The 22,981-nt window shown below is 39.3% G+C and overlaps 1 protein-coding gene and 1 long non-coding RNA gene across 2 annotated transcripts; both read right to left on the bottom strand.

Annotated features, from left to right (window-relative positions):
- Positions 1–4,334: 4,334 nt before the first annotated feature.
- Positions 4,335–15,361, bottom strand: LOC133001383 (folylpolyglutamate synthase, mitochondrial-like). The gene is made up of 15 exons (XM_061070951.1): positions 15,152–15,361; positions 14,870–14,974; positions 14,401–14,454; positions 14,259–14,323; positions 13,443–13,557; positions 12,405–12,482; positions 12,097–12,158; positions 11,883–11,985; positions 11,260–11,337; positions 10,487–10,643; positions 9,420–9,500; positions 8,547–8,694; positions 6,821–6,896; positions 6,686–6,749; positions 4,335–5,859 (listed from the first exon to the last, which is right to left on the bottom strand). Exons 1-15 carry the CDS (start codon positions 15,194–15,196, stop codon positions 5,519–5,521), a joined length of 1,572 nt encoding a protein of 523 aa, XP_060926934.1. The 5' UTR covers positions 15,197–15,361; the 3' UTR covers positions 4,335–5,518.
- Positions 15,362–18,550: 3,189 nt separating this feature from the next.
- On the bottom strand, positions 18,551–22,148 carry LOC133001878 (uncharacterized). The gene is made up of 5 exons (XR_009678236.1): positions 21,973–22,148; positions 21,022–21,167; positions 20,519–20,677; positions 20,277–20,372; positions 18,551–19,546 (listed from the first exon to the last, which is right to left on the bottom strand). It is a non-coding gene; the product is annotated as an uncharacterized LOC133001878 (long non-coding RNA).
- Positions 22,149–22,981: the final 833 nt, after the last annotated feature.

The raw sequence follows: 22,981 nt of genomic DNA, 5'->3' as shown, positions 1-22,981 counted from the left end.
CCGCCCCCTTCAAGTCCCCGATACAAAAAAGCCTCTACAAAAATGCTAAACATAACTTACTTTTATAATAATATCTCGTACAATGCTACTGGTTGACTGTAATCGCCTGTGAGCATTCAATATAAGTTTGTTTCAAATTGTATCTGGTTAATTTTTGTCTAAATACATATACTTCCAGGTCCGGGGCACTGGCCAAATGTATGTGAATGTGGATCCTGCAAGTTTTGGCAAAGACAAGACCTGAGGCTGATCTTAAATTGGGTGTTTCAGATTTTCCATGTCCAATGTCACTGAGTGACGTCCGCTGCGAGATCACCGGTTACAGGGGAACTTCGGCAAATCTGGTAATTTCTTTACAAAAACAACCTGACATTAAAAAAAGAGGCGAGAGGTTCCGAACCACCTGATTTACAGATTCAGCAGCAAGTATGAGGGTGAGCTTAAACCCTGGGCTTCTCCAGCTGTTGTTATGAGAAACAGAGTTGACTATGTGGTGTGAGTAAATTTTATTGAGCTGCTGTTTGCTGTTTTGCATGAACTAAAACATCTCTCTGAAAAATGCAAATGACATGAAAGTTGCATTAGTCATAATGAGGCTACATTTTAGATGCAGTGTGTTGTGTTGTTCTTGTTGAGTCTTGCTTCAGTCCCCCCCCCCATACAAAAAAAACAGCCGCCACTTCCCTCAAAACCCCTGACTTAATCCTCTCGCAAAAAAACTGTGATACCTTTCTTAAATATTCTAAAGATGGCAAACATCTCACCCTCAGCAAGTCCAGTGCTTTTGTCTTGAACCTCTTCTGTTCTGTGTAAACAGACGCTATTGCAGCCCTTTAAAGACATCTGAAACTGTCATAAGCCGTTGTAAGACATGAACTCCGGAGAATATTTATACAATGGGGTCCGGACTTACAAGAGTTTGCCTTACATAAATAACGCAGTAGGCGATTCTCCGCTCAGCTGATTCACAACAACACAGAAATCAAATCTCTGGAGCGTTCAAGTGAGAGGTGGCAAAGCAAACAGATTGTAACATATTGATTCTGCAGCAGAAAGCAGTTTTTGTTTTTGTTAACAGCGCTTCAATACCGGAATTGGCCCTTTTAACCAAAAGTTCTCTTGACATCTTTTTTGGTGTCTTCTATGTCTATGGCACCGCTACTTCATCATGAGATATTTGTTTTCTTTTAGACTTGTTTTTTTGCGTGTTTTGTTGCATTTTTCTTGTATTAGAAACATCATCAACATGCAATCTTGCTTCCAGTGTTTCCTCCAAAGGATCTCTTACTGTGTTCTCACCTGGACTCATGTGGACATATCCATAATCCAGGGGCTGGCAGGAGATGATCAGGAGCCTCGCACTCATTTGACTTCTCAGGGTTAGGTTAGATTTGAACTGTACTGGCCTTCCATGATTAATATTGTAAACCGCTCTCTTTCAACAGAGTGCATTAAGCTAGCTGCTTAGCATTTCTGGTGCTGCATTGGAGTGTTTTACCCTTATCCCACAAATAGGACTTTGTCAGTCTCAGTTGGTTTGCCATGCGGTGTCCCCCAGGGGTCAATGTTCGGACCCACTAGGGAAAATCACCCTTTTAATAAAATGATTTGCTATTATTAAGCTGAAGACAACCAGTAACATCAATCATTTATGTTCCTTTCTGAAAAACTGTTAATTAGGATTTGATGAAATGTAGATATATGCATATAAAGCTGCAGTGAAAATTATTTCTACCTCTGTATTTTCTTCAACTTCTCTGTCCAGTCTACACAATCCATGAGTTTTGAGGCTCAAAATAAAAGCATAGACTCCATTGTGTGTCTTTCACCTCAGAAACCATATAAAGGTGTTACATGCATTGCATCAATACTGAACAACTGTAAGTCCTCTCTCATAAATCAGCCTTACTCTGTTTACAAACCAATTAAAACAGTGCTGCTGGGCTTTCAACTTTGATTCAACAGATGGTGAAATAATACACTTATTACAACTATAAGTTCTCTGCACTGGCTTTCTGTTCATTTAAGAATAAATCTTGGTGCTCACTTACTGAACCTTCTTCACCCCGTGTTCAGCTACTCTGTCCTCTGCCTGGGCTTTTCTAAATGCATCCCATACACATGTTAGGACAATAGAGATTTGGATTTGGGAGAGGCGGTGGACTAGTTGCAGAAATTTGAACTATGGGCAGAAAAGGTCTCTGGTTCGTCTCTGGTTCGACTCCACGGAGAAACAACAAAAAGACGAACCTGGATTGATCTGTCCAAAAATCCAAGAGGATTCTCCCTACCCTGTCTAGTGCCCCTGAGCAAGGCACCTTACTCCCCCAACATCTGCTCCCCGGGCGCCGTACATGGCTGCCCACTGCTCTGTGTGTCCTGCACCAGATGGGTTAAAAGCAGAGGTTCAATTTTCCTCTTGCATGAGTGTGCTTGTGCATGTCTGTGCATGTGTTTGGGACAAATAAATGTATCTTAAATATCTTAAATAATTCGACTCCCCCAGGCTCTTCCAGGTTTTGGAACGTCCTTGCTTGCTATATTTGGAGTTTATAAAGGCATTACGCCAGTATACAGTTATTTTGTGTTTAAACTTGAAATGTACTTTATAAAGGAACTAACTAAGAAAATACCAAAGACAATTACTTTATTTTTGTAATTTTGGAACACCAAACAGTCTTGAATCAAAATAAGTAACAAAAAGGCATTACAAACATGTATGCCCCCCCCCCCTTTCCCCAGGTACACACCAATTAACAACCCTGAAAAGAACTGCAAAATCTGCTTTTTTGTTTATTTGTTCATATTTAGATAGAAGACATTGGTGGTCATCCAGACTTGATAATTCATCCACTTTGGACCATGACAGTCTAAGAAGTTTGGTTCAATTTGGCAGAGATCAAAGGTTTTCCATCATCATTATGAACTCTCCTTTGGGGACCATGAATATAATTTACAAAATTCAATGGAATTTGAACAATATTTGTTAAGATTTAGACATGTAACATTCCGTCAGTCTGTTGAATTTTGTAGTTCTTTTCTGCAAATAAATGAATGATAACAACTACAACCACGTTTTTTCCTCCTCTTCTGGAGAATTAGTGTAGAGTGGAAGCCCCAGTAAGAGGATTCTGGCCTGTCCAAGCATCTTAAAGAGCCGCAGTATTGGATACGTGACCAAATCCCTGAGGTTTCTCACTGAGGGAGAAATGTTGTTTCCTGACACTAACTCGCCAAAACAGATCTGTGCTCTGATTTCACTAATTGCTCCCGTTGTCTCTAATACCTGATTAGCACAATAAAGTGATTTATAGGCCAACTGGGGTCTTACTCACTACTATGTCTGTACATGGGTCTGTCATTCTCTTTTGGCTCTTATTAAGGATGTGATCCATGCTCTCCTGGAGTCTGCATCGTACTATACAATATATTTCATTTTCAATAACCTAGGTGGATGTGTGCCTAAGTCTTCAAGTTTAATATGAGAATGTCTGCTGTACAGAAAAACAGCTGACCTCTAATGATATTTTCCCTGTATGGTACAAAGAGATTGTCAGGCCCCAGTCTGTTGTCTTGTCCACTGGCCCCATGTGTGCAGTAATCTTGATGAGGGGCTAATAAGCTAGAGAGACAGCAGATCGGAGTAGTGCCTACTTCACCCCACCCCCACTGGGCCCCTCGACCTTCTAAAACATCCCCCATTAACCCTTCGTCACCCAAACCTGGTCTGAAGTATGGCCGCTCAAATACTCAAGTAATGAAAAGGGATTGGAACAAAGCTAGGAGGGATCAAAGCAAACTTCCTCTAGTAATATTTGGAAAGTAAATATAATAGAAAAACATTGAATTCCACTGAGCTTTTAAGATTGTGTCTGCCTGTCAGCTTAGCTCTGACATTCCTACCAGGAATTCACAGCAGGGGATTCAGGACAGGCCAGACAGACATGTATGTCTATTCTCTGAATGGTGTGCCATTTTATAAGACTTGCATTTTTATATATAACATTGATGAAGTATCACATTCATTTAATAACAAGTTTGTAAAACTTTACTTAAAGAAACACTCTCATTTTCAGAATAGAGGCTTAGGTACTTCTTATTATAGGCCTTTTTACAAACAGCTTCAAGGAGCTCTAATTAGTCAATGAAATCAGTTTGCCTCACTTGACCTAAAATAATTTAAAAGTCACAACTATACTTCAATCCAATTAAAAGTTGAGTGTGAGTGAGTCTTTAGAAGTTCTGAGGGTTTGTGGAACAGAGTTGCTGCTTTGCCTGATCTGTATTCCAGGCTTAGCATCGGTCATCATCAGTGTTTTCTCAAGTGAAACAAGAAGAATGCAGTTTCTTTAATGTTTAACACCATATAATACATCTCTGTGACAATGTTCAGATATCTGAATTATACCAACTGTGCCTGAACATGAGACTTCAGGATACACATACACACACAAAAACAAACTATGATCCATCTCCAGTGATGGTGCATTTGTTGCATGTCCCTGGCTGCAGGTAGGACCCGGATGTGGGCTCTGGCCACTGACAGTCATGTGCTTTGGCCGACTGCACTCTGAATCCATTGCTAATACATGCAGTGCATTTCCAAAACATATTTGCTGCCACGATTTATTTGTATAGGGAGACAGACTTGAATATGCACTCACAGGATGACTTTATTCCATGATTAACTTTTTAAAACAATTTAATAAAAATCTTAGTAGATTTAGTAGTAGAAAAGTCAGTAGTCTAATTGAAATAGATCATGTGAGTTTCATATTAAACCATACAAACAGAGACACAGCTTTCAAGTGGTGACTGTGCCCTGTAAAGACCCAGCCAGTAAAAAGGTGGAGGCTGGAGGTCCAGGAGGAGAGTGTGAGATGATCTTACCTGGAACAGAGTCAAGCCAGTGGAAACTGAAAGGGCCCAATAGTTAAAGTGGGCATTGCCTAATGCAGAGATGAGTTTAAATTTATTTTATTTTTGTAGTTTTTGTTACCAGTATTAGATTTGTATCTTTTCCTTCTGTCTATATTTTCTTCAAAAAACAGGCCTGCACTGTGAATATTGCTGCACAAGTTTGTGCCATAACCGTATGATCCAACCTTACAGTAGCAAATCATTTTTATAAAGAAACAAGCCACATGTTGTAAATGCTGCACATACGTTTGGCTTCATTACCTGATGTCATAGTGACACCCTGAGAAATCCCCTGGCTAACATATCGTGTAGGAGTTGTTATCACTATGAAGGTGATCTTTGGAATCTCTAAAAACAGTCCTGGGATTGTTCGAGGACAAAATATTATTTATAAAACTAGAATATCAATGAACGGTTGGGTGGAACAGATTTTGTCTGCACATGTGAAAATTATAGAAATACTGCTGCAGAGTGACTGTGGTACAAACTGTGTAAATAACTGTGTATGTAACTGTTGAATGTAAACCATTAGTGTAGAGTGTTTATCAAAGAGACTACGTTCCTGAGTCAGCAGTGATACAGTAAAGGTTCAGATCAGTCATGAGTCCAATGCAGGCTCCAGATGTTTGAGCACTCCTCCCACCAGGTACAGACTTCCAGTCACCAGCACAGACAAGGTGCCCGTCTCTCCCAGCCTGTCAGAGAACTCAGTGGAGCCCACTGATCCAGCGGGTTTCAACACTGGCTGTTCTCTCTGGTTTATCCATCGGAGGGCGCTTAGGATGCAGGGGAATACCAGGCTGTGACTCACAGGGCTGGTCACCAGGTGGCGCCGGTGATGATGGATGGTTTCTGCTGCGTTCAGGCTCTGCCAGTTGCTCTGGTTTTCTCTGCAGTGAGCCAGCAGGCGCTGCACACACACACTGATGCTGTGATGAGCTGCAGAGAGCAGCAACATGGGAGAAGCAGGAGTACATGTAAAAACTAAAAGTAAATCACGTTACCAAGAAACTATAATAAACCCTGCTGACTCATTTTAACAATATAAACCATACTGTATTTGCTATCCACTGTCAGTAATGTATTATTGAATTTCCTAAAACCTGTTTTAGCGTGTCAAGGACATGTGAAGATATATTGTTGAAAGTTTTAAATCAACGCCCAACCCCTACCCCTCAGCCCCAAACAAATGTAAGTGACAGAAACAATTTACTGAAGTAAAGAGAAATATGGAGAGGTGAAAGTTGTAAAATATGCAGAATTATTCATTGACTTGAGGCTCAATCGTCTCCTTGAATTTAGTCAGGATTAAATGTGCACACACTCATAGATATTAGTCCCCTCAATGTGCCAAATCTTTTCTGAATCAAGAGCTCATGGGAAACTGATGAAAATTACACAAAACTCTCTATCTTGCAAATCATTTTTTCATCTTTCTTTATTGCTAATGTTCCACCTGTTCCATCCATTCTGTGTTAACAGATGCAAAAATCACGCATGATTCACCAAATACAATTTTTTGGCTCTGTAATATTTCTTGAAATATTCTTTAATATCTTTCAAACCTTTGAATTATCTCTCTCATTGGAATTATCTCACATCTGATTGTAGTCTGACAACTGATTCACACTAAATATCTCCGAGATCACCCAGTCTGAACAAATCTGTATTTGAGAGCCAAATGCCTGACTTTGTTAAAAAAAAAAACGTGTTCCACCCAATGCCAGCAGGAGGAGATCAAGTTAAAGGATCACATGCATCTCACCTGTTTTGTCAGCAGGTGTTTCAGAGACGTTGGGACAGAAGAGTGCGTAATCAAATTGGCAGGTCTGCAAATCACACACAGTCACTTAGTGTCATGTAGGTGTTGTAGGAGTATTGAAGTTTGTATTCGACTCACCAGCAGCACTTTGAGTAAAGCAGCAGCGTCCCTCTCTCCTGTTGTGTTAAAGAGCAGGATTTTAAGTGCACCGCTCCTGTAAGACAGAAATGGTCTGTATTTATAAAGCACTTTCTAGTGTTGATTATCACTCAGAGCACTTTACAGTACAGTTGATTGCCATTCACACATATATTCATACAGTGCATCTATGGGCAGCACTGAGGGGCAATTCGGGGTTCATTATCTTGCCCAATGACACTTCAGATGCTGATGGGGAAGACTGGGATCGAACCACCTTCTGCTAAGAGGACACACACTCTAGTCCCTCAGCCATAGCCATACCAGAAGAAGATCTATAGTTATCAAAGTCACTCCTCTAAAACAACAACAACAAAAAAACATAAAGAAACACATCGTCCTTCTCTCTATTGTTATCCAGATTGGTTTAATTAATCCATCCACCGAGAAATTAAATTCCTTTTTGTGGTTGTCTCTTTCCAGAAACAGTTTATCCTGTCCTGCTGATCATCCACACAAATTTAAACAGCTTTCTTCAGGACTATTTCTTTAGTGGAAAGTAGTTCCTGTAAAAACTGTTGACAGTCTGTTTTTGCAGGAATTGGGGCAGTGGTTGTGGAAACACTTTCTATGTACATTAGCTCTATGAGCACAACAAAGTAAACTCCCTTACCACATCTTGGAGACAGATAGCTCAGCTGCAGCAAGAAACAGACAAGGTAAACTAAGAGAATACATATTGTATAATTCAGTGAACCAACTGTCAAAACAAACATTTCCTTAGATCCAGCAAATAAATGATTTGATATAATTCAAACATTTCACTTTTTAGTGAGTATCTGATGCGTTAATGTGCATTCCACAACTACACACAGTGATGGGATGTAACAACTATATCAAAATATAGATAAATATAAAACGATTATATATATAAACTCTATATTACATGTCATTTAGCTGACGTTTTATCCAAAGCAACTCATAATAAGTGCATTCAACCATGAGTGACAAACCCAGAACAACAAGAATCAAAAGAGTACTATTTCTTCAAGCCAAATTACAAAATGCTTCAAGTAAGTGCCATTTAAGTGCTACTAAATTGTTAGCTTAAACTTTTATTCAAGGTGTTTTTAGTTTGCAGCGGAAGATGTATTGAATTTCTGCTGTTCTAATGTCATTGGGGAGCTTGTTCCACCATTTAGGAGCCAGGAGAGCAAACAGTTGTGATTTTGTTTAGTGTTTAGCTCCCAGTGAGGGAGCAACAAGCCGATTGGCCGAAGCGGAGTGAACGGGCTAGGGTGTAATGTTTGACCATGTCCTGGATGTAGACTGGACCCACAGCACAGTACACATGTACTAATGTTTTGAAACGGATACCGGCAGCCACTGGTGACCAGTGAAGGGAGCGGAGGAGCGGACTAATGTGAAAGACTATATATCACCATAACACTTTAATTACGTTGGTTACTGAGTTTTTTTCTAAATGGTCATATCTGTTCAGCATACCTAGGGATCTGAGGACCACACATACATTTCACATTGTGGGTTTTGATGACAAGTGGTTTCACTTAAAAAGTGGGGCAGCCTTTGAAGCAATATTAGGTATTAAGAACCCAAAATTAGAATTTCAATGCCTGAACATTAAAGGCCTTGTATTTGTCATCATTCACTGGTCTCCAACTTGTGTCTGTGGAGTCAAACTGCAATGTTGTTAGTTTCCTCTTACTGAGTCTGGTCCCTCTGAATCATCTCCTGTCTGAACCAGTAGACGCAGGCCTGCATACTGGCTGTGGTATGTGCTCCATCCAGGTAATATGTGACAGAGCCACACTTCAGCGTCTGGTTTCGTCCCAACCACTCTGTTTCCTGTAGACCTGGAGGGGGAGAGGGAGGGAGAGGGTAAGGCGAGTATATTTATCCAGCACCTTTTCAAGGCAGAACAAAAGATCTTAGGAAAATAAACAGAAGAAACACACAAAGACAAAAAATTTACATAAGGTACACCTGAGCTAAATAGAGGAGGGCGGATTTAACAGCTTGGTATTTGGTGCAAAGGATATATTATAGATATATTATATATGGACGTCTGGATCTTAAGTTGTCAGAGAAATAAGCTAAACAAACCTAATGTTTGCAGTTCGTCGAACCATCGAACAGGGAATTTCAACATGAGGGTGCCTTACTCAGTGTCTGTATTGGAGTTAATCAGCAGGCCTGCTAATGGAGGAGGACGAGACCTCTGAGGAGAGTTCATCTCTTGTTAAAAACCTCCTGAACCATGAATACTGAAGGAATCCTAACCAGGAGAAGTCTGACTGCACTGACAATATCAACTTCCATTAACACACAGGAACAAAAAGAAAGTTACCTAACGATATTTAATTATACAGTAGTTATTTAATGTGACAAGTTTAGCGAGTGAGTCAGGTTTTAAACTAACTAAGAAGTTGATGGGGGTGGAAGTGGGTGAAAAGGGGGGCTGAAATCTTGCATAATCAATGTTTATGTAAGATTTTATAGATTTTGATGATGCAGAGTTTTTACCAACATACACTAGTGCAGATACCCGTTTATTTCCGTCTTCACTTTTGGAACTTGCCTTTTAGCATGGCTGTGCTGGGCTGGAACACGGCAGCTTGAGAGCTCAGTCTGCAGCCTGCAGGAACTAAGCTGAGACCACCTGCAAGTATTCACAAGTGTGAGGTTTCAGCATTAAGGATCTCTATGTGTGAAAGCAAATGTACAAGTGAGAGCCTGTAGACCAGGGGTCGGAAACCTTTACCCACATTTTGCCCCTTCTTCCAACTAGTTCACGTTCATTTGTTCTATTTTTTATAATAATAATAATAATTTAGGTGACAACCTACCGATTATGTGTATAGTTATTAATCGATGGTGTCAGTGTTAAAATTAGCAATGCGACACAGCAGAGATCACAGCAGGAGATCCTATATATGCAGGATTCACCGCAAGTAAGAAGGCGTGCTGACAACATTTCTAACACATGACAGGCACAGAAATTAAATAAAAGCAAAACAAATATTGCTGGATGAAAAAGCAGTACCACACACATGAAAAACACAGTCGAAGATGGCAAGAGAGGTTTTGGTGACAAGGGCCGACGCCTCGGTTGATGTGCTCTTAACAAAGACGTGTTATTTCCGCAGAAGAATGAATACAATAGTTCCTGCCTCTGCCTGCTCTGCCACCTCTCACCTGAATGCTCCAGAGATTTCTATGCTGTTGTGAATGCTTCTAAGCAGATAATCTTTTGCTGTGTTGTTCATGTTTGAAATGAGAATAAAATGGAGAAAGTCCCAATTCCCTAGCCTTGCTCCTGAGGTGATGTATGAAAATGACTAAAGAGAGCAGAGTAACTACACTGCTTAAATAAGTCCATTAGTATTTAAGAGATTTATTAGAAACCTTCTCACTTGATTTATAACATCAGTAAATATTTTTCTAACAGTTAATGAACTAATTCGCCTGTTTAAATTCTCCTGAAGAACAATTTGATGTCAATTGACTTTTTGCAGTTGTAACTATTCATTTAAAATCAACAATCATTGTAGGATCACATTTGACCTCCTCATACAACTGCTGGTACAACATATTTCCCACAGTGCACTTGTTCCATTTTCATCTGAACAAATATAGATTGCCCACCTCTTTTCTCCTCGGCTTTGTGGCGCTGCAGCCAGCTGTAACTGAGCTGCAGGGCAAGGGATGCATTTGAGCGCTGGTGTTTCCCCGACAGTCCCAGGCTCACGGGCCCGACCGCAGCTTCATACTGATCCAGCTCAGGAGAGATGTACAGAGGACACTGTAGAGGGTCACGAACAAATTCAGATGCCTTTGTGTGCTGTAAAGGCTTACATTTAAGTTATCTTTACAGAACTAAATCACACAGTGACTTACAACTACACTTCATACCGGTTAAAAGGTCAAAACTGATTTGAACTAATTAAGCAAGGATAAGGGTTTTTATTTTATTATTAACATATATGTCCCATGTGTCTCTATCCATTATTGTATTGTTTAAGGTAACATGTAAATTTGTATGTCCACACAAACACATTTTTCTTTCAAAACGTCTTCAATCTTCGTCAAGGTGACCGCTGAGTAATCCCTGTCCATATTAACGCACCTAACTGAAAGCATATATTACATGAACATTTACGTAGCACTTTGCTCCAAGACAAATTTTCAATTTTGATTTGATGAATGTACACGGATCATGCATATGCCAATACAATGCGTGAGAAGCAGCGATGGTGAAGATAAATAATGAGGTGGAATTTACAGTGCTAGCAACGTTTTGTATTCACTGTCAAGTAAATTGACTGACACGACCCAGTAAGAAGATATTACACATATTAGTGTGGACGTGGCCTTACTCCCATATAAGTGAGGGCTAAACACAGTGTCTGTCTTCATACCCCGATGTCTTCAGCTCTGCGCCGCAGGATTGTCAGGGAACTGGGCTGTTGCCGGACAGTAAAAGCTGGTACACCTGGCTGAGGACAGAGGCAGCCATCACAACATAAACTACATCAGTCTGCCCTCATTGTTTCTGCAGTAAGTTGAAGTTCTTTCTAATTGCTTTAATTATGTAACTCAACACAGGGGATCTGTCCTCACAACCATCATACTGTATCTTTGCCTGATATCACTTCAGCTAAAAAGAATGTGCTTTGCACCTCATTACAAGATCATAATTATCACTCTGTACTCCATGGAAATATAGTTAGTGCCATATTTATTCTACTGCCTCCCCTTGTTGATCAAATGAACTACAAAGGGTTTTCAAACTTAAAGTCTGATATTACCAACTGATTTATACATTTTAATTTTCAAATCTATTATGTGGAGTTTGTAAATGTGTATAAGGCTTTGTGTATTTTTTTTCTGACTATTTTCTTTCTCTGTGGTGTACACTTGTAAAAGAGATGCTGGGCTCCATTAAATCAATAAATTAAATAAATATGATATCACAGTGTTAACATTCGTCTTATAATCATTTGATCTGTTTGTAACACTAAGTGAAGGAACTTTGATCTACCTTAAATATCCCAGCCTTCTGCCAAGCAATCTTCTCCATTGTGTCACCCAGCAGACTACAGTGATCAAAACCAAGAGATGTGATCCCACACACCCATGGCTTCCTATGGACCAATCACAATAATCAACTACTGCAGCATGAATAGAAAACATTAAGCAAGATAGATTATACATCTGAAATATATATAAAACCATTCCGTTATCCAAAACATTACCTAATTATATTTGTGCAGTCATACTGCCCTCCAATCCCCACTTCAACCACTGCTAAATCCACCTGTGCTCAGAGAAAAGCCACAAAGATCAGTGTCAGGCTTTTTGAGGGTGTGTGTGTGTGTGTGTGTGTGTGTGTGTGTGTGTGTGTGTGTGTGTGTCTGTGTGTGTGTGTGTGTGTGTGTGTGTGTGTGTGTGTGTGTGTGTGTGTGTGTGTGTGTGTGTGTGTGTGTGTGTGTGTGTGTGTGTGTGTGTGGGGTACAGGGGTATGTAATGGTTCACTGTGGTGGGCTTCCGTGTGCAGCTTTACCCTCTCCTGCAGGAAGACGTGAAAGGCCAGTAGCGTCAGGAACTGGAAATAGAAGGGCATGGTGCCTCCATTGGCATCCTGTGGATTCATGGAGGTTTGTTGGAGCAGCTCAGTTGGTTTTAACACGAGACACATCTAAACACATGCAGCCTGACATATCACATCTGCTCAACCTTAACCCGTCATTTCTAAAGTCCGATACACAGATAGCTTTGTATGATGTCATTTATGACTTTTATTTGCGGTCATGTTGGTTGGGTTACACTGCTTGACTTTTCACACTGCACACACAGTATCTGCAATAATGGAAAACAAGCAAAACTTGTGACTGCATATACGTTGGGCTCGGTTGGGCTCAGGCATTGTCAAACTGAATTCCTGTGGCGTTTGGCTCAGTTTGTTTTCTCATGAGGTCTAATACAGGCAGGGATGAAAACAATACACTACTTCCGGCTAAGCCAGCACACAGGATAGCACATATTTGCTTCCCACTTTTGGAGACAGCTCGTAATCAGTAATGTATTTATATAGAGCTTGACTAGTCTTGACCACTCAAAGCGCTTTACACTACAGTTTATTGGCATTCACACATTCACACACAAATTCATGAAGCACTCTATGGGAAGCACATTTTTTTCTATGAGGGGCCACTTTGGCCTGCTGATGGGGAAGACTGGGATCAAACCACTGACCTTCTGGTTGGAGAACGAACGTTAAGTAAAAAACTGGTAATGCAAAAGTTGGCTAAGTAAGTCCACAATTGCTCAGGACATATTTTTTACATGTCATTCACAAGTCCTCCAGGAAAACGAGAAGTTTAAAGTTGAAGTTGGTCTGATGGTATCAGAGTGTGTGTACTAGGGTACTGAACCATAATGTGAAAGCTGAGTGAAGTGGTGGTGGTGGTTGTAAAAAACCTAAGTCTGGACTGACGCTCATAGTAATTTATTTCCTATCAATACCAGAGAGCACCATAAACAAATCCATGTGTCCACTTTTATAAAAGTCATATGGACTAAAATCATGAAAGGTTCCTACCTTTGTGTCGTCGAGTCGCTCATAAGCCTCCCAAAAGTACTTGGTAAAAAGATGCTTGCTGATTGGCCATCCATTAATGCGTATTCTCTCTCTGACATGAACCAAGTGTGGAGAGCTAAAGGCAGGAAGGCAGTGGTTATCTTCCCAGATAAAATAGTGAACTTCTCAGAAACTCCTTGAATTCATCCACTGGATTTTAAAAAGCTTTCCAATGGACTTTTGAAAGCAGTGAGGGGTGTTACATACCAAAAGGACACCTATGAAAGTTAGACTGTATGTTTACTTATGAGGTAAAAATGTGGTCGTTATTGTCATTGGACTGTACAGCATAGAGACTAATTTGTGATAGGTATAAACAAACAGTAAAAGGTTCTGCTCTTACTTGGCTTACGCCCCTCCATTGAACCATGATTCTGACCTATAGAGCTCATTCCTCCCTCCATGGTGATTATTTTAACAAGTAAATTTGCATGTCACCATACCCAAAGCAAACTACAGATAAACTCCTGCTATCTCCCAGACAGGCAGACATGAAACAGCAACATCTGTTAACCATTAATTAGTTGGAGAGCAAACCAGCCAAAGTCCAGACTCCGAACACCACAGATGATAGTAAAATATTGTAATACGTTGTCGTGTTTAGTATGGTTTTGTTATTAGAGTATTTCACTAATATGCACTACTTATAAGAGATTCTTGTGAGCATCACCATTATCATTCGTGGCAGTTTGCTAAATTATTCTTTAAAATGTTTGATTCTTAAATAATAATTATTATTATTTAATAAGAAAAATATCAAAATAATGTATAAAATACCTGTAAAACCCTGTGCGAAAGCCATAATTCCGGATTATTCTTTCAGTAAAAGCACACGTTGATCCCTGGAAATAGGAAATATATATATAGTTGGTTTTGTTGTTTCACTGTTAAATTAGAAGATGGTTTTGCTGTCTGATACCTTTCCTTTGGTCCCAGTGACATGGATGATGTTGAGTTTGTCAAGTTCACTCACCTGAAAAAATTTCCAGATATAGTGGTAAACACAGATCCTGAGTGTTCTGACTATATGACGTTTGTTATTTACATGTGTTGGAATGCATCACCTGAGTGGTTCTTATTCTTTATTCTTGCTGTTTACATGAATGCAGCACTACAACTGACTACACTGTTGTACTTTATTGATTGTTTTACTTAACTTAACATTACTTCTTCTCAAAACGTCTTTCACTACAGCAGCCTCAATGCTATCAATGAGGTTATCCTCAACAGGTAAGACACCACTTTAGAAACTATAAGAATAATAAATCAGACTGGATGTGACCAGGTCAGTTGCTGAGGGCCCTTCTTCACAATTAGATAGAATAACAAAAAACCTTGAGATACTTGGATAATAATGGAATAAATGCTGCCGTAATGTCTGTACGTACAGTGATGCCAGTGCGATGGAGGAATCCCTGCATGGCCTGGAGCTGCAGGCCTGGTTTCTTCTGACGTCCATTATTCTGCAGGCTGTTCAGGACACATACAGCTCTCTGAGAACACACAGACACACACATATACACACACACACACACACACACACACACAGTGACACTTATAGGAAAAACAATTCAACCAATATCAAACCATGTTAAACAAAAAAATATTTTACTCACATCTCACCTGTTATGGTGCATATAAAGGAAGCTTGAATTTTTAATGATACTCACCTGAAAGGTTTTGGTCCTGTTCATTACCACCATTTGACTCACCATGGTAGTAAAGCCTTATCAATACATAAACAGTCTATAACTACGACATGAAAAGTACAGCAATATAAATAAAGCCGGAATAAAGGCAATATAATCAGCATAGTGTAGAGCACAGCTGTTATAGACTCTCTTGGGCTGAGCAATGGAAAACTCCAACTGGTGTTATCATGTTCCTGCTGTTTTTTGTTTTGTTTTTTCAACAAGAGGCCACTGTTTGCACAAGGCAGCAGTTTCTCCTATTTAATAGCCTCATAAAAGCATGCTGGCAGAGGAAAGATATACAGAGAGACAAGTGGCCATCAGAGTCAAAACATTGGTTTTAACTAACTAAAACTCTATATTCTACTCTATTAATATATATTTAGGTATGATTTTCATAAAAAATGCTAATCAGAACGACTGACAGGATAACATTGCTTTCAATGAAGTCAAGTTTTCAAAGTTTCTACCTCATAATCTATCATGAACTCTCTGCTGGTCTTCGATCAGATTTGTTGTTAGTAAATCAGCCTAATCTGATGGGCACATGTCATTTTTAAGGCCCAGTGTCAGATGATTGGTATATTTTAGCTGAGTAAGAGAAAATGTATGGATTTGGACAGTGGTCACCCACCTGGCTGAGTTTCATGTCGCATGCAGTTTTAAGGTCAGTCAGCCCCTCTGTTACTGTTTAATTAAGGCAGATTAAGAACTGTTAACGTTAAAAACAACAACGATAGTGACAGGACAACATTATTTCTATCCCAGCATTTTGCTTGTAAGTTTAACCTGCCTTCTCTGTCACAGCTTCATGACTCTTAGCAGCACTTATTTTCTACACTTTTATCTTCAATATCTTGCCAAATGACACTTTGGAATTCATACTGTAGGAGCGCAGTGTATGACCCACTCTACCTTCTCAGCCACAGCCCCCTCATGTAGCATCATCACTGCTACTAGCTACGTTTCTCACTGGAATATTTTAGCTTCCAAGGTTGTCCATCAAAGGCTGTGTGTGTGATTTTTTTTTAGGGCAAGCAATGGGAGTGTGGCCTAAAAATTTACCTTCAAACATCAATTTCACAAGTTTGTGCTGCGTTGTAAACTGTATGACAGATAAACAGATTTAATTCTGAAGAGGTTTTTTACTATTGAGTCAAGAATTTAGAGAACAGTGTGAAGTCTACGCTGATTGAACAATTGACTACAATTATGTGACCTGTGGAGAAAGCTTTCACCTGGTTTACATTCAGGGTACTATGGATGTGCATGGAGTTGGGAAAGTTAAGTTTCACTACGTTAGAATTAATTACTTTTTCAATAGAAAATGGGCCAATATTGGAATCAGTTTTTCAGTAAAATATTTTGGTAGATAACCTGACATCCTGACCTAGATTTTGGGCTTCAGTTCTGTGACGCTTGTTAGCTTTAATGGTCTTATAGGGGCAGGTCTGGTCCCCTTCCATACTGGAACTGCAGTGTCATATTCCTGGGCTAGAAGAGGGGTGGTTACTCCAGAGATACCTGGATAAGAAAATACCTGTAGCAGAGCAAACTAAAGAATCATGTGAATATTAAGTTAAGACAATTTGCAATCTTCAAATCTGGAGTACTGGCAACACAGCAGAGAGAAGATTCAAAGTCCTGATAAGTTTTCTCTGATTGTCTATTAGACAGGGGATGAAGACCAGAGAATAACCCTGAACTTTCTGAAAACTTCTGTCAACCAAGAGATCTGAATTAGGGAACCCTATCAGAAACTAATAAGGAATTCCCAATTCAATGAGGGTAGGCTAGATAAATGAGCAAAATAATTGTGTCTTTAGCTTAGTTGAGTTTGGGCAGAGCTGGGTTTAGGTTATTCATGAGCTCATAAGAATCAGTTCACTGTTACTGTGATACTGCAATGTTGAATGATGGATTGTTGAATGTGAGATCCCATTGTGATTGATGTCTCTAGCCAAACATTTACCATCAAGGGCAGTCCCTTTGATAATTTAAACAATTGTTCAGGGTTAATCTCACATTTTTTAGCCAGTTCATTTTCAAGACATGTCCTTTTGCTCCAGTGTCATGGAAAGTCTAGATAAGGAATGGATAGGGTTTTCACTACTCCCATTATTACTTATGAGGTTGGTGAACAAGTCGATGCAACGGCCGGTTCACAACAACACAGGCATTTTCCAGCTCAGTTTCTTCTTTGGCTTTCCTCTGCTGTAGGCTGAGTTTTTCCAAATTGCATTGTCTCCACCTTCTGGGAGCAAGGGGAACCTGCAACTGAATCCTGCACTGACATGGGCAATAATCGTGGCAAAGGCTGAATTTGACAGCATTTGACTGTAAGGTTTTCTTTTTTCCCTTTTCAAGACGTCTAATGTCTAATCTAAAGACAGGTTGAACCTGAAAACTCGTCCTTAATCTGCTCATTGATTGATTGAGCCCTTTGATAAAAATCCCATTTAAGAGACATTTCATTCCATTTTGCATGAGGAAAAAGTCCAAAAATCTGTCAAGGTCAAGGAATTTATGACCATCCTCATACATAGCTGTATTTCACTATATATTATGTATATATTGCATTTTACAAATTATATATTTACAGGAGAATAGTTCCTGTCTAATTCCACACAAACTCTCTTCTCTCTCTAAGCAGTACCAAGGTCAGGTTATAGATAAAGGACTGTGGCAGTGGTGCATGCCAGGGGGCTCTCCAACACACAGCCAGAGACGGAATGATTGCTCTTGAACATTTGTATTAAACACCACACACGTGCACAAACAAATAAACTTAAGTCACTCGCTTTTCAGCCGAGTCTGGCTTCTCTAAGGTCTCTTGTCTCTGAAGTGCCATGAGGCAGCGAAGCCGCTGCCTTTCAAAGTGTGAGGACCAATCAGCTAACAGCTCTCACCTGTGCTGACTGATCCTCTGTGGTGCAGGTGAGTGTTCTCTCCCAGCCCCCTCACCTCCACAAGGACCAACCTACACTGTAAAAAAAGAAAAGTTGACTCAACTTAAAAAAGTAAAGCAACCAGCTGCAACGCTTTTTTGAGTTGACCTCACTTAAGGGCTTGTGAGTTGTGTCAACTTAAATAATTAAGTTCACTCAAAATGTTATATAGAGTAGCTCTGAATGGTGATGTTCTGTTAGACTAACTTAACATCTCCATTCAGAGCTACTCAAATCTACAAGTTAGGAATACTAGATTATATGCATGCTAATGATTTGAAAACATACAACAGAACTGGATAGTTTCAGTCGAGAGAACTTAAACTTAAACTTGAAATGCTTAGTTAACTCAACTTTGCTGCCCATCAGTTGAGCTAACTCAAGTTTACTCTATTCATACTGTTGTGGAAATTCAATAATAACAGCAAAATTCTATAAAGAATCTGTTTATTAAGAACACAGGGGTTAACATTATATACATCCAATAACTACAAAAAAGGCAACATTGAAATTGCAGCAGCAGGGATGCTTAAGTGAACTTGGTAACATTATACAATTATTTTCAAAGATAGAATATGTAAACACATAACAAAGTGCAGAATCAGCTCTCAATACTTTAGCTATAATATAGAAAACAGTATGATTGACACTATGCATCACAAAACATGTGTTAGTCAGATACTTGAGGAAACCACTGGCCAAACCCAGCAGTGAAGAAAGTGCATCCATAAAAAACATGTAACAAGACACAAACGTGTTCAGTTGCAGAGATAACCAAATCCAGCACTTAGTAAACACTAACTTCCAATGGGAACATGGGATTCGTAGCAACACTACACAAACTTGTGTAGCTACTACTGAACTTGAAAACATATTTTGAGGAATAAAGTGACATGTCTATAGAAAGTGCATCCATAAAAACGTGTAACAAGACACAAACGTGTTTAGTTTCAGAGACAAACAAATCCAGCAGTTAGTAAACACTAACTTCAAATGGGAACATGGGATTTGTGTAGCTACTACTGAACTTAAAAACATATTTTGAGGAATAAAGTGACATGTCAATGTGTGCAAATATGTGCATTGAACACATGTCTATGTGTCATGGTATCGGGCTACTTTAACAAGTTGTTTTTCAGAGCCTGAACACGGGCAGAACACTCTGTGCCAAGGTTCATAAAAATCTTTTGAAGGGCCTCAAAAGTGTACCTCAACCCTTTGGGGTAGTCCAGGTTGAGGTTGTAGATGCATCCAAAGAGAAGGACAATGGCTGTACTGATGTCAGAGATGTCCTCCACAACAACCTTTTCCTCGATGACAAGGGCAATGTTGATTGTTCTGGGCATTGAGTGAGCTCTCCCAACATCATCTTCAACAATGGTGACTATGCCAAGTTGAACACCTGCAACGGACGTTTCCTCCGAGTCTGTATCATAGAGAAAACAAACAGACATTACTTAAATTTTTAATGTTTTCATCACCACATTTATAAATAAATTATATACCCCTGCCCATGAGTAAAGTGACATGCACCTTTATGAGTTAAACTTTGAGTGCAAGTGACCACTGTTCAAAATATGAAGAAATTTCCTAACGACAAATTTAAGATACATTAAAAAATACAATTTGTAAGGCCACCAGATAAATTTTGACCACCCAGATGTCATCAATTAATCCATGTGAAGGGATAATTTGTGCGAAATCTGGCATTTTTTTTCTAAAGGTGCTCTTAAAATTCAGCTGGTGTGCAGTTTAAAAGGTGTGGGATAATCCTTTGATTCCATAAGTGTTAACAATCCAAAAAGGATGGACAATATCTCACCCTGACAGTGCATATAAAATCGGCCACAATCCAAACACTAAAACTTGCAGCAAAATTTACTGATTTAAGGTTTTTTTTAGGTCAACCCTCATAGATTACCTCTTGATAATGTGTTTTTACTTTTATTGTTAAAGATTTCAGCCTTAATTAGGGATAACTACTTATATTACATTAAAGGGAATATAAATAAGTGGTTTTATTGCATATTCCTATCAAATGAATGCGTTTGCTCCTTAATCAGAGATGTACTGGCCCCTTGTATATTTATATTGGCCCAGCTATTAAAAAAAATGGAAGAAAAAAACTTCAATGGTATAAACCGAAGTATTCTTACCAGACATGTCTTCAGGACGTTGCCTGGATTCTCCCTCAAATAGAGAGGTAGACCTCGGAGAGCTGTGGCCTTCCTTTGTGCAAGCACATTGGTTGTCTGAAAGACACAAATAAAGTTAAAAAAAATATACCATGGCCTGAAAATAAAATCACACCACACCTATTCACAATTTATGTTAATGTCTGTTTGCAATGTGAAAATGCACTCTCAGAAAACCTTAATTTATCTCCTACTTGCATTACCTGTTCATCAAGGTTGTCAAGGAGGGCCTTTAAGTCCTTTCCTAGTGTCCTGCTACGTGTTCTGTAAAGCTTTATCAGGTTTGAGGCGTGTGCATCCAAAGATGTGAAGAATGTCTTCTTTAGATCCACTTGAGTGATTCAAAAAAACTCAGCATATATCTAAGAGAGGAGAAATAACAGTATTAGTGTTAATACAGACTCCAATTACAGAAGGTGCCCACATTGTACAGTTATAAACTAAAAAGGTTTGCTACATCCGGAAGCTGAGCAGAATGGTGGAATTGGTAGAGCATTTAGGACATTACACATTATATAAAAAAAAAATCTTACCAACAGTAAACAATAAACAGTCACATGCTGCCTCAAATGAGTCCTTAGATGGGCTATGTATTTCTTTGGGGCACAGATGTCTTTAAAGTCACACAATTGACAAAAAAAGGTGACTTCTACTTCAGTTTTTCTGGACTTTGTGTGTACTCTTGAAAGGTGGCATTTTAACCCACCGCTTGTTTTGAAAGTGCAGCAGCAGTCAGTGTACAGGCACGGCAGTGGCCAGAAGCGTCCCCGGTAGTGGCAAAGTCGGTAATGCTTGAGGAGAATATCCTGATTAGGGTGCGAGAACTTGCACTCCTAACACTGCATCCAAATCCTGTGAAACAAGGAAAACACATTTAGTTTATGAGTTTAACACCACCCAAATGAACAAACTCAATTTGGCTGAGGCAGAGGTAGGCAACCTTTACATCAAAAGAACCATTTTGCCCACTCTTCGCCCAAATAAAATTTGTCTGGAGCTGAGAAACATATTTGATAAGAAAGCTTATAAAGTTGCATTTATGAAATTATAGAACAATAAAGAACTGTTGACTTTTATAGCTATTTTTACCTGTTACAAAGGAAAACACCAAACTCTTATGAAGAGAAGAAAAATACAGAGGCAAGTGTAGGTGTACTTTGAAATAAATTAAACACAGAACTATGTAGGGCTATTTGAGTTACATTTCCCCATATTTGTGGGAAATGTATGAAATAAGTAGTTATTTTGAAATAAATAACACGTGAACGAGCTCTGTATGAAAGCTTAATTGTTAAATTCACCGTTATGCTAAGATTCAAACAGAAAAGACACCAACAGACGACACATACCCCAGTATACACAAGGAGAAGATCATCAAAATTTACCATTATTTTATTGATAACTCAACTTAACACGTTGGTAGTTTATAAACGTAGCACGGTGGTTTGGGTGGGGTTGGTCTACAGATAACTTAAAGTAAGCAAACACGTGGCTTTCACATGTAGCTGAAAGTTAGCAAACACGTGGCTTTCACGGGTAGCTAACAGGTAGATTTTATGGATAGCTTACACATGTAGTTTTGTAAACGTTGTGAATCATTGCATTCGAAAGACAACGGGTCGCAGAATAACCAGTAAAATAGCGGCGGGAGTCTTACCTAGTTAGTGCTGGAAGAAAGTGAGGAGGACACGCAGCCGTAGGACATGCGGTCGGAGGACATCAGTCGACAAAACTTGCCGTCGGGCGATATCAGGCGGCGGAACTTGCGATAGAAGGACGTGAATCTGATCAACTACACCCCAACATGTCCGGACAAGCCCACTCTATCTGAGAGCGCTGGGCTGGCGTCTCAAAACACGAGTGCGCAGTGACGCTGACTACGTCATGACGTCGCTTTCCGGACGCGGAAGCCACGCTGAAGCGCCGTGCAGCGCTTGCTCCAACATTAACCAACATTGTCCCATCATTAATCTTTTTTTTCACTGCACTTCTCCACTTCAATTATTCATTTAATGTCATCCATGTTGAAAAAGTTCTCCGCTGTTTGCTCCGTTAAATGTCGGCTGTCGAGGGTAAATTACGTATTCTCCACTCAAGCCTGTGTGGAGAATACGTAGCCCCACTCTCTCTTTTTATCTTTATCACTGCTTGTGTGGCTGCAATGGATGGGCATAGGGGGACATTTAATAATGTGGTTGGTAAAAGTGGTAAAATTGAAACTCCAAGACGACAGAAGGTGAATACAAAGTAAGGGGTAAAAAGAAATCTGAACATGCTATATATATATATATATATTTTATATGTGTGTGTAAATGTGTATAATAATAATACAAGACATAAATATATATGTTCACATATGTATATATGTTTGTTTGTGTGTGTGTGTTTATATATACATATCTAAGTAGATATATTCCATATATAAATGCATTCATATCATTCAATCTGAACTTATATTTTGCATCCCGGAGCTGGCTAAGCAATATTTGAAGTTTCCTCAACTTAAAATGTTCAGTTGACTGCACTACTTATTTGTAAACTTGAAACTTTGGGTTTGCTCAACATTTAAAAAAAAAATTTGCTCACTCAACTTTTAAAAATAAGTTAGACCAATGATTTTGAAGTTGGGCTTTTTACAGTACAGTGCATTGTAGCGTCTATGCTTA

This window comes from Limanda limanda, chromosome 5 (genome assembly GCF_963576545.1).
Source record: "Limanda limanda chromosome 5, fLimLim1.1, whole genome shotgun sequence".
Taxonomy (NCBI): domain Eukaryota; kingdom Metazoa; phylum Chordata; class Actinopteri; order Pleuronectiformes; family Pleuronectidae; genus Limanda; species Limanda limanda.
This window is presented reverse-complemented; position numbering and strand designations above follow the sequence as displayed.

Coding starts and splice junctions, on each gene's coding strand:
- LOC133001383 (XM_061070951.1), bottom strand. CDS start 15,196: ATGGTGAGTCAAATGGTGGTAATGAACAGGACCAAAACCTTTCAG. Junction 14,455..14,869: donor TCCATCGCACTGGCATCACT/GTACGTACAGAC, acceptor AAATTTTTTCAG/GTGAGTGAACTTGACAAACT. Junction 12,159..12,404: donor ACGTCTTCCTGCAGGAGAGG/GTAAAGCTGCAC, acceptor CTCTGAGCACAG/GTGGATTTAGCAGTGGTTGA.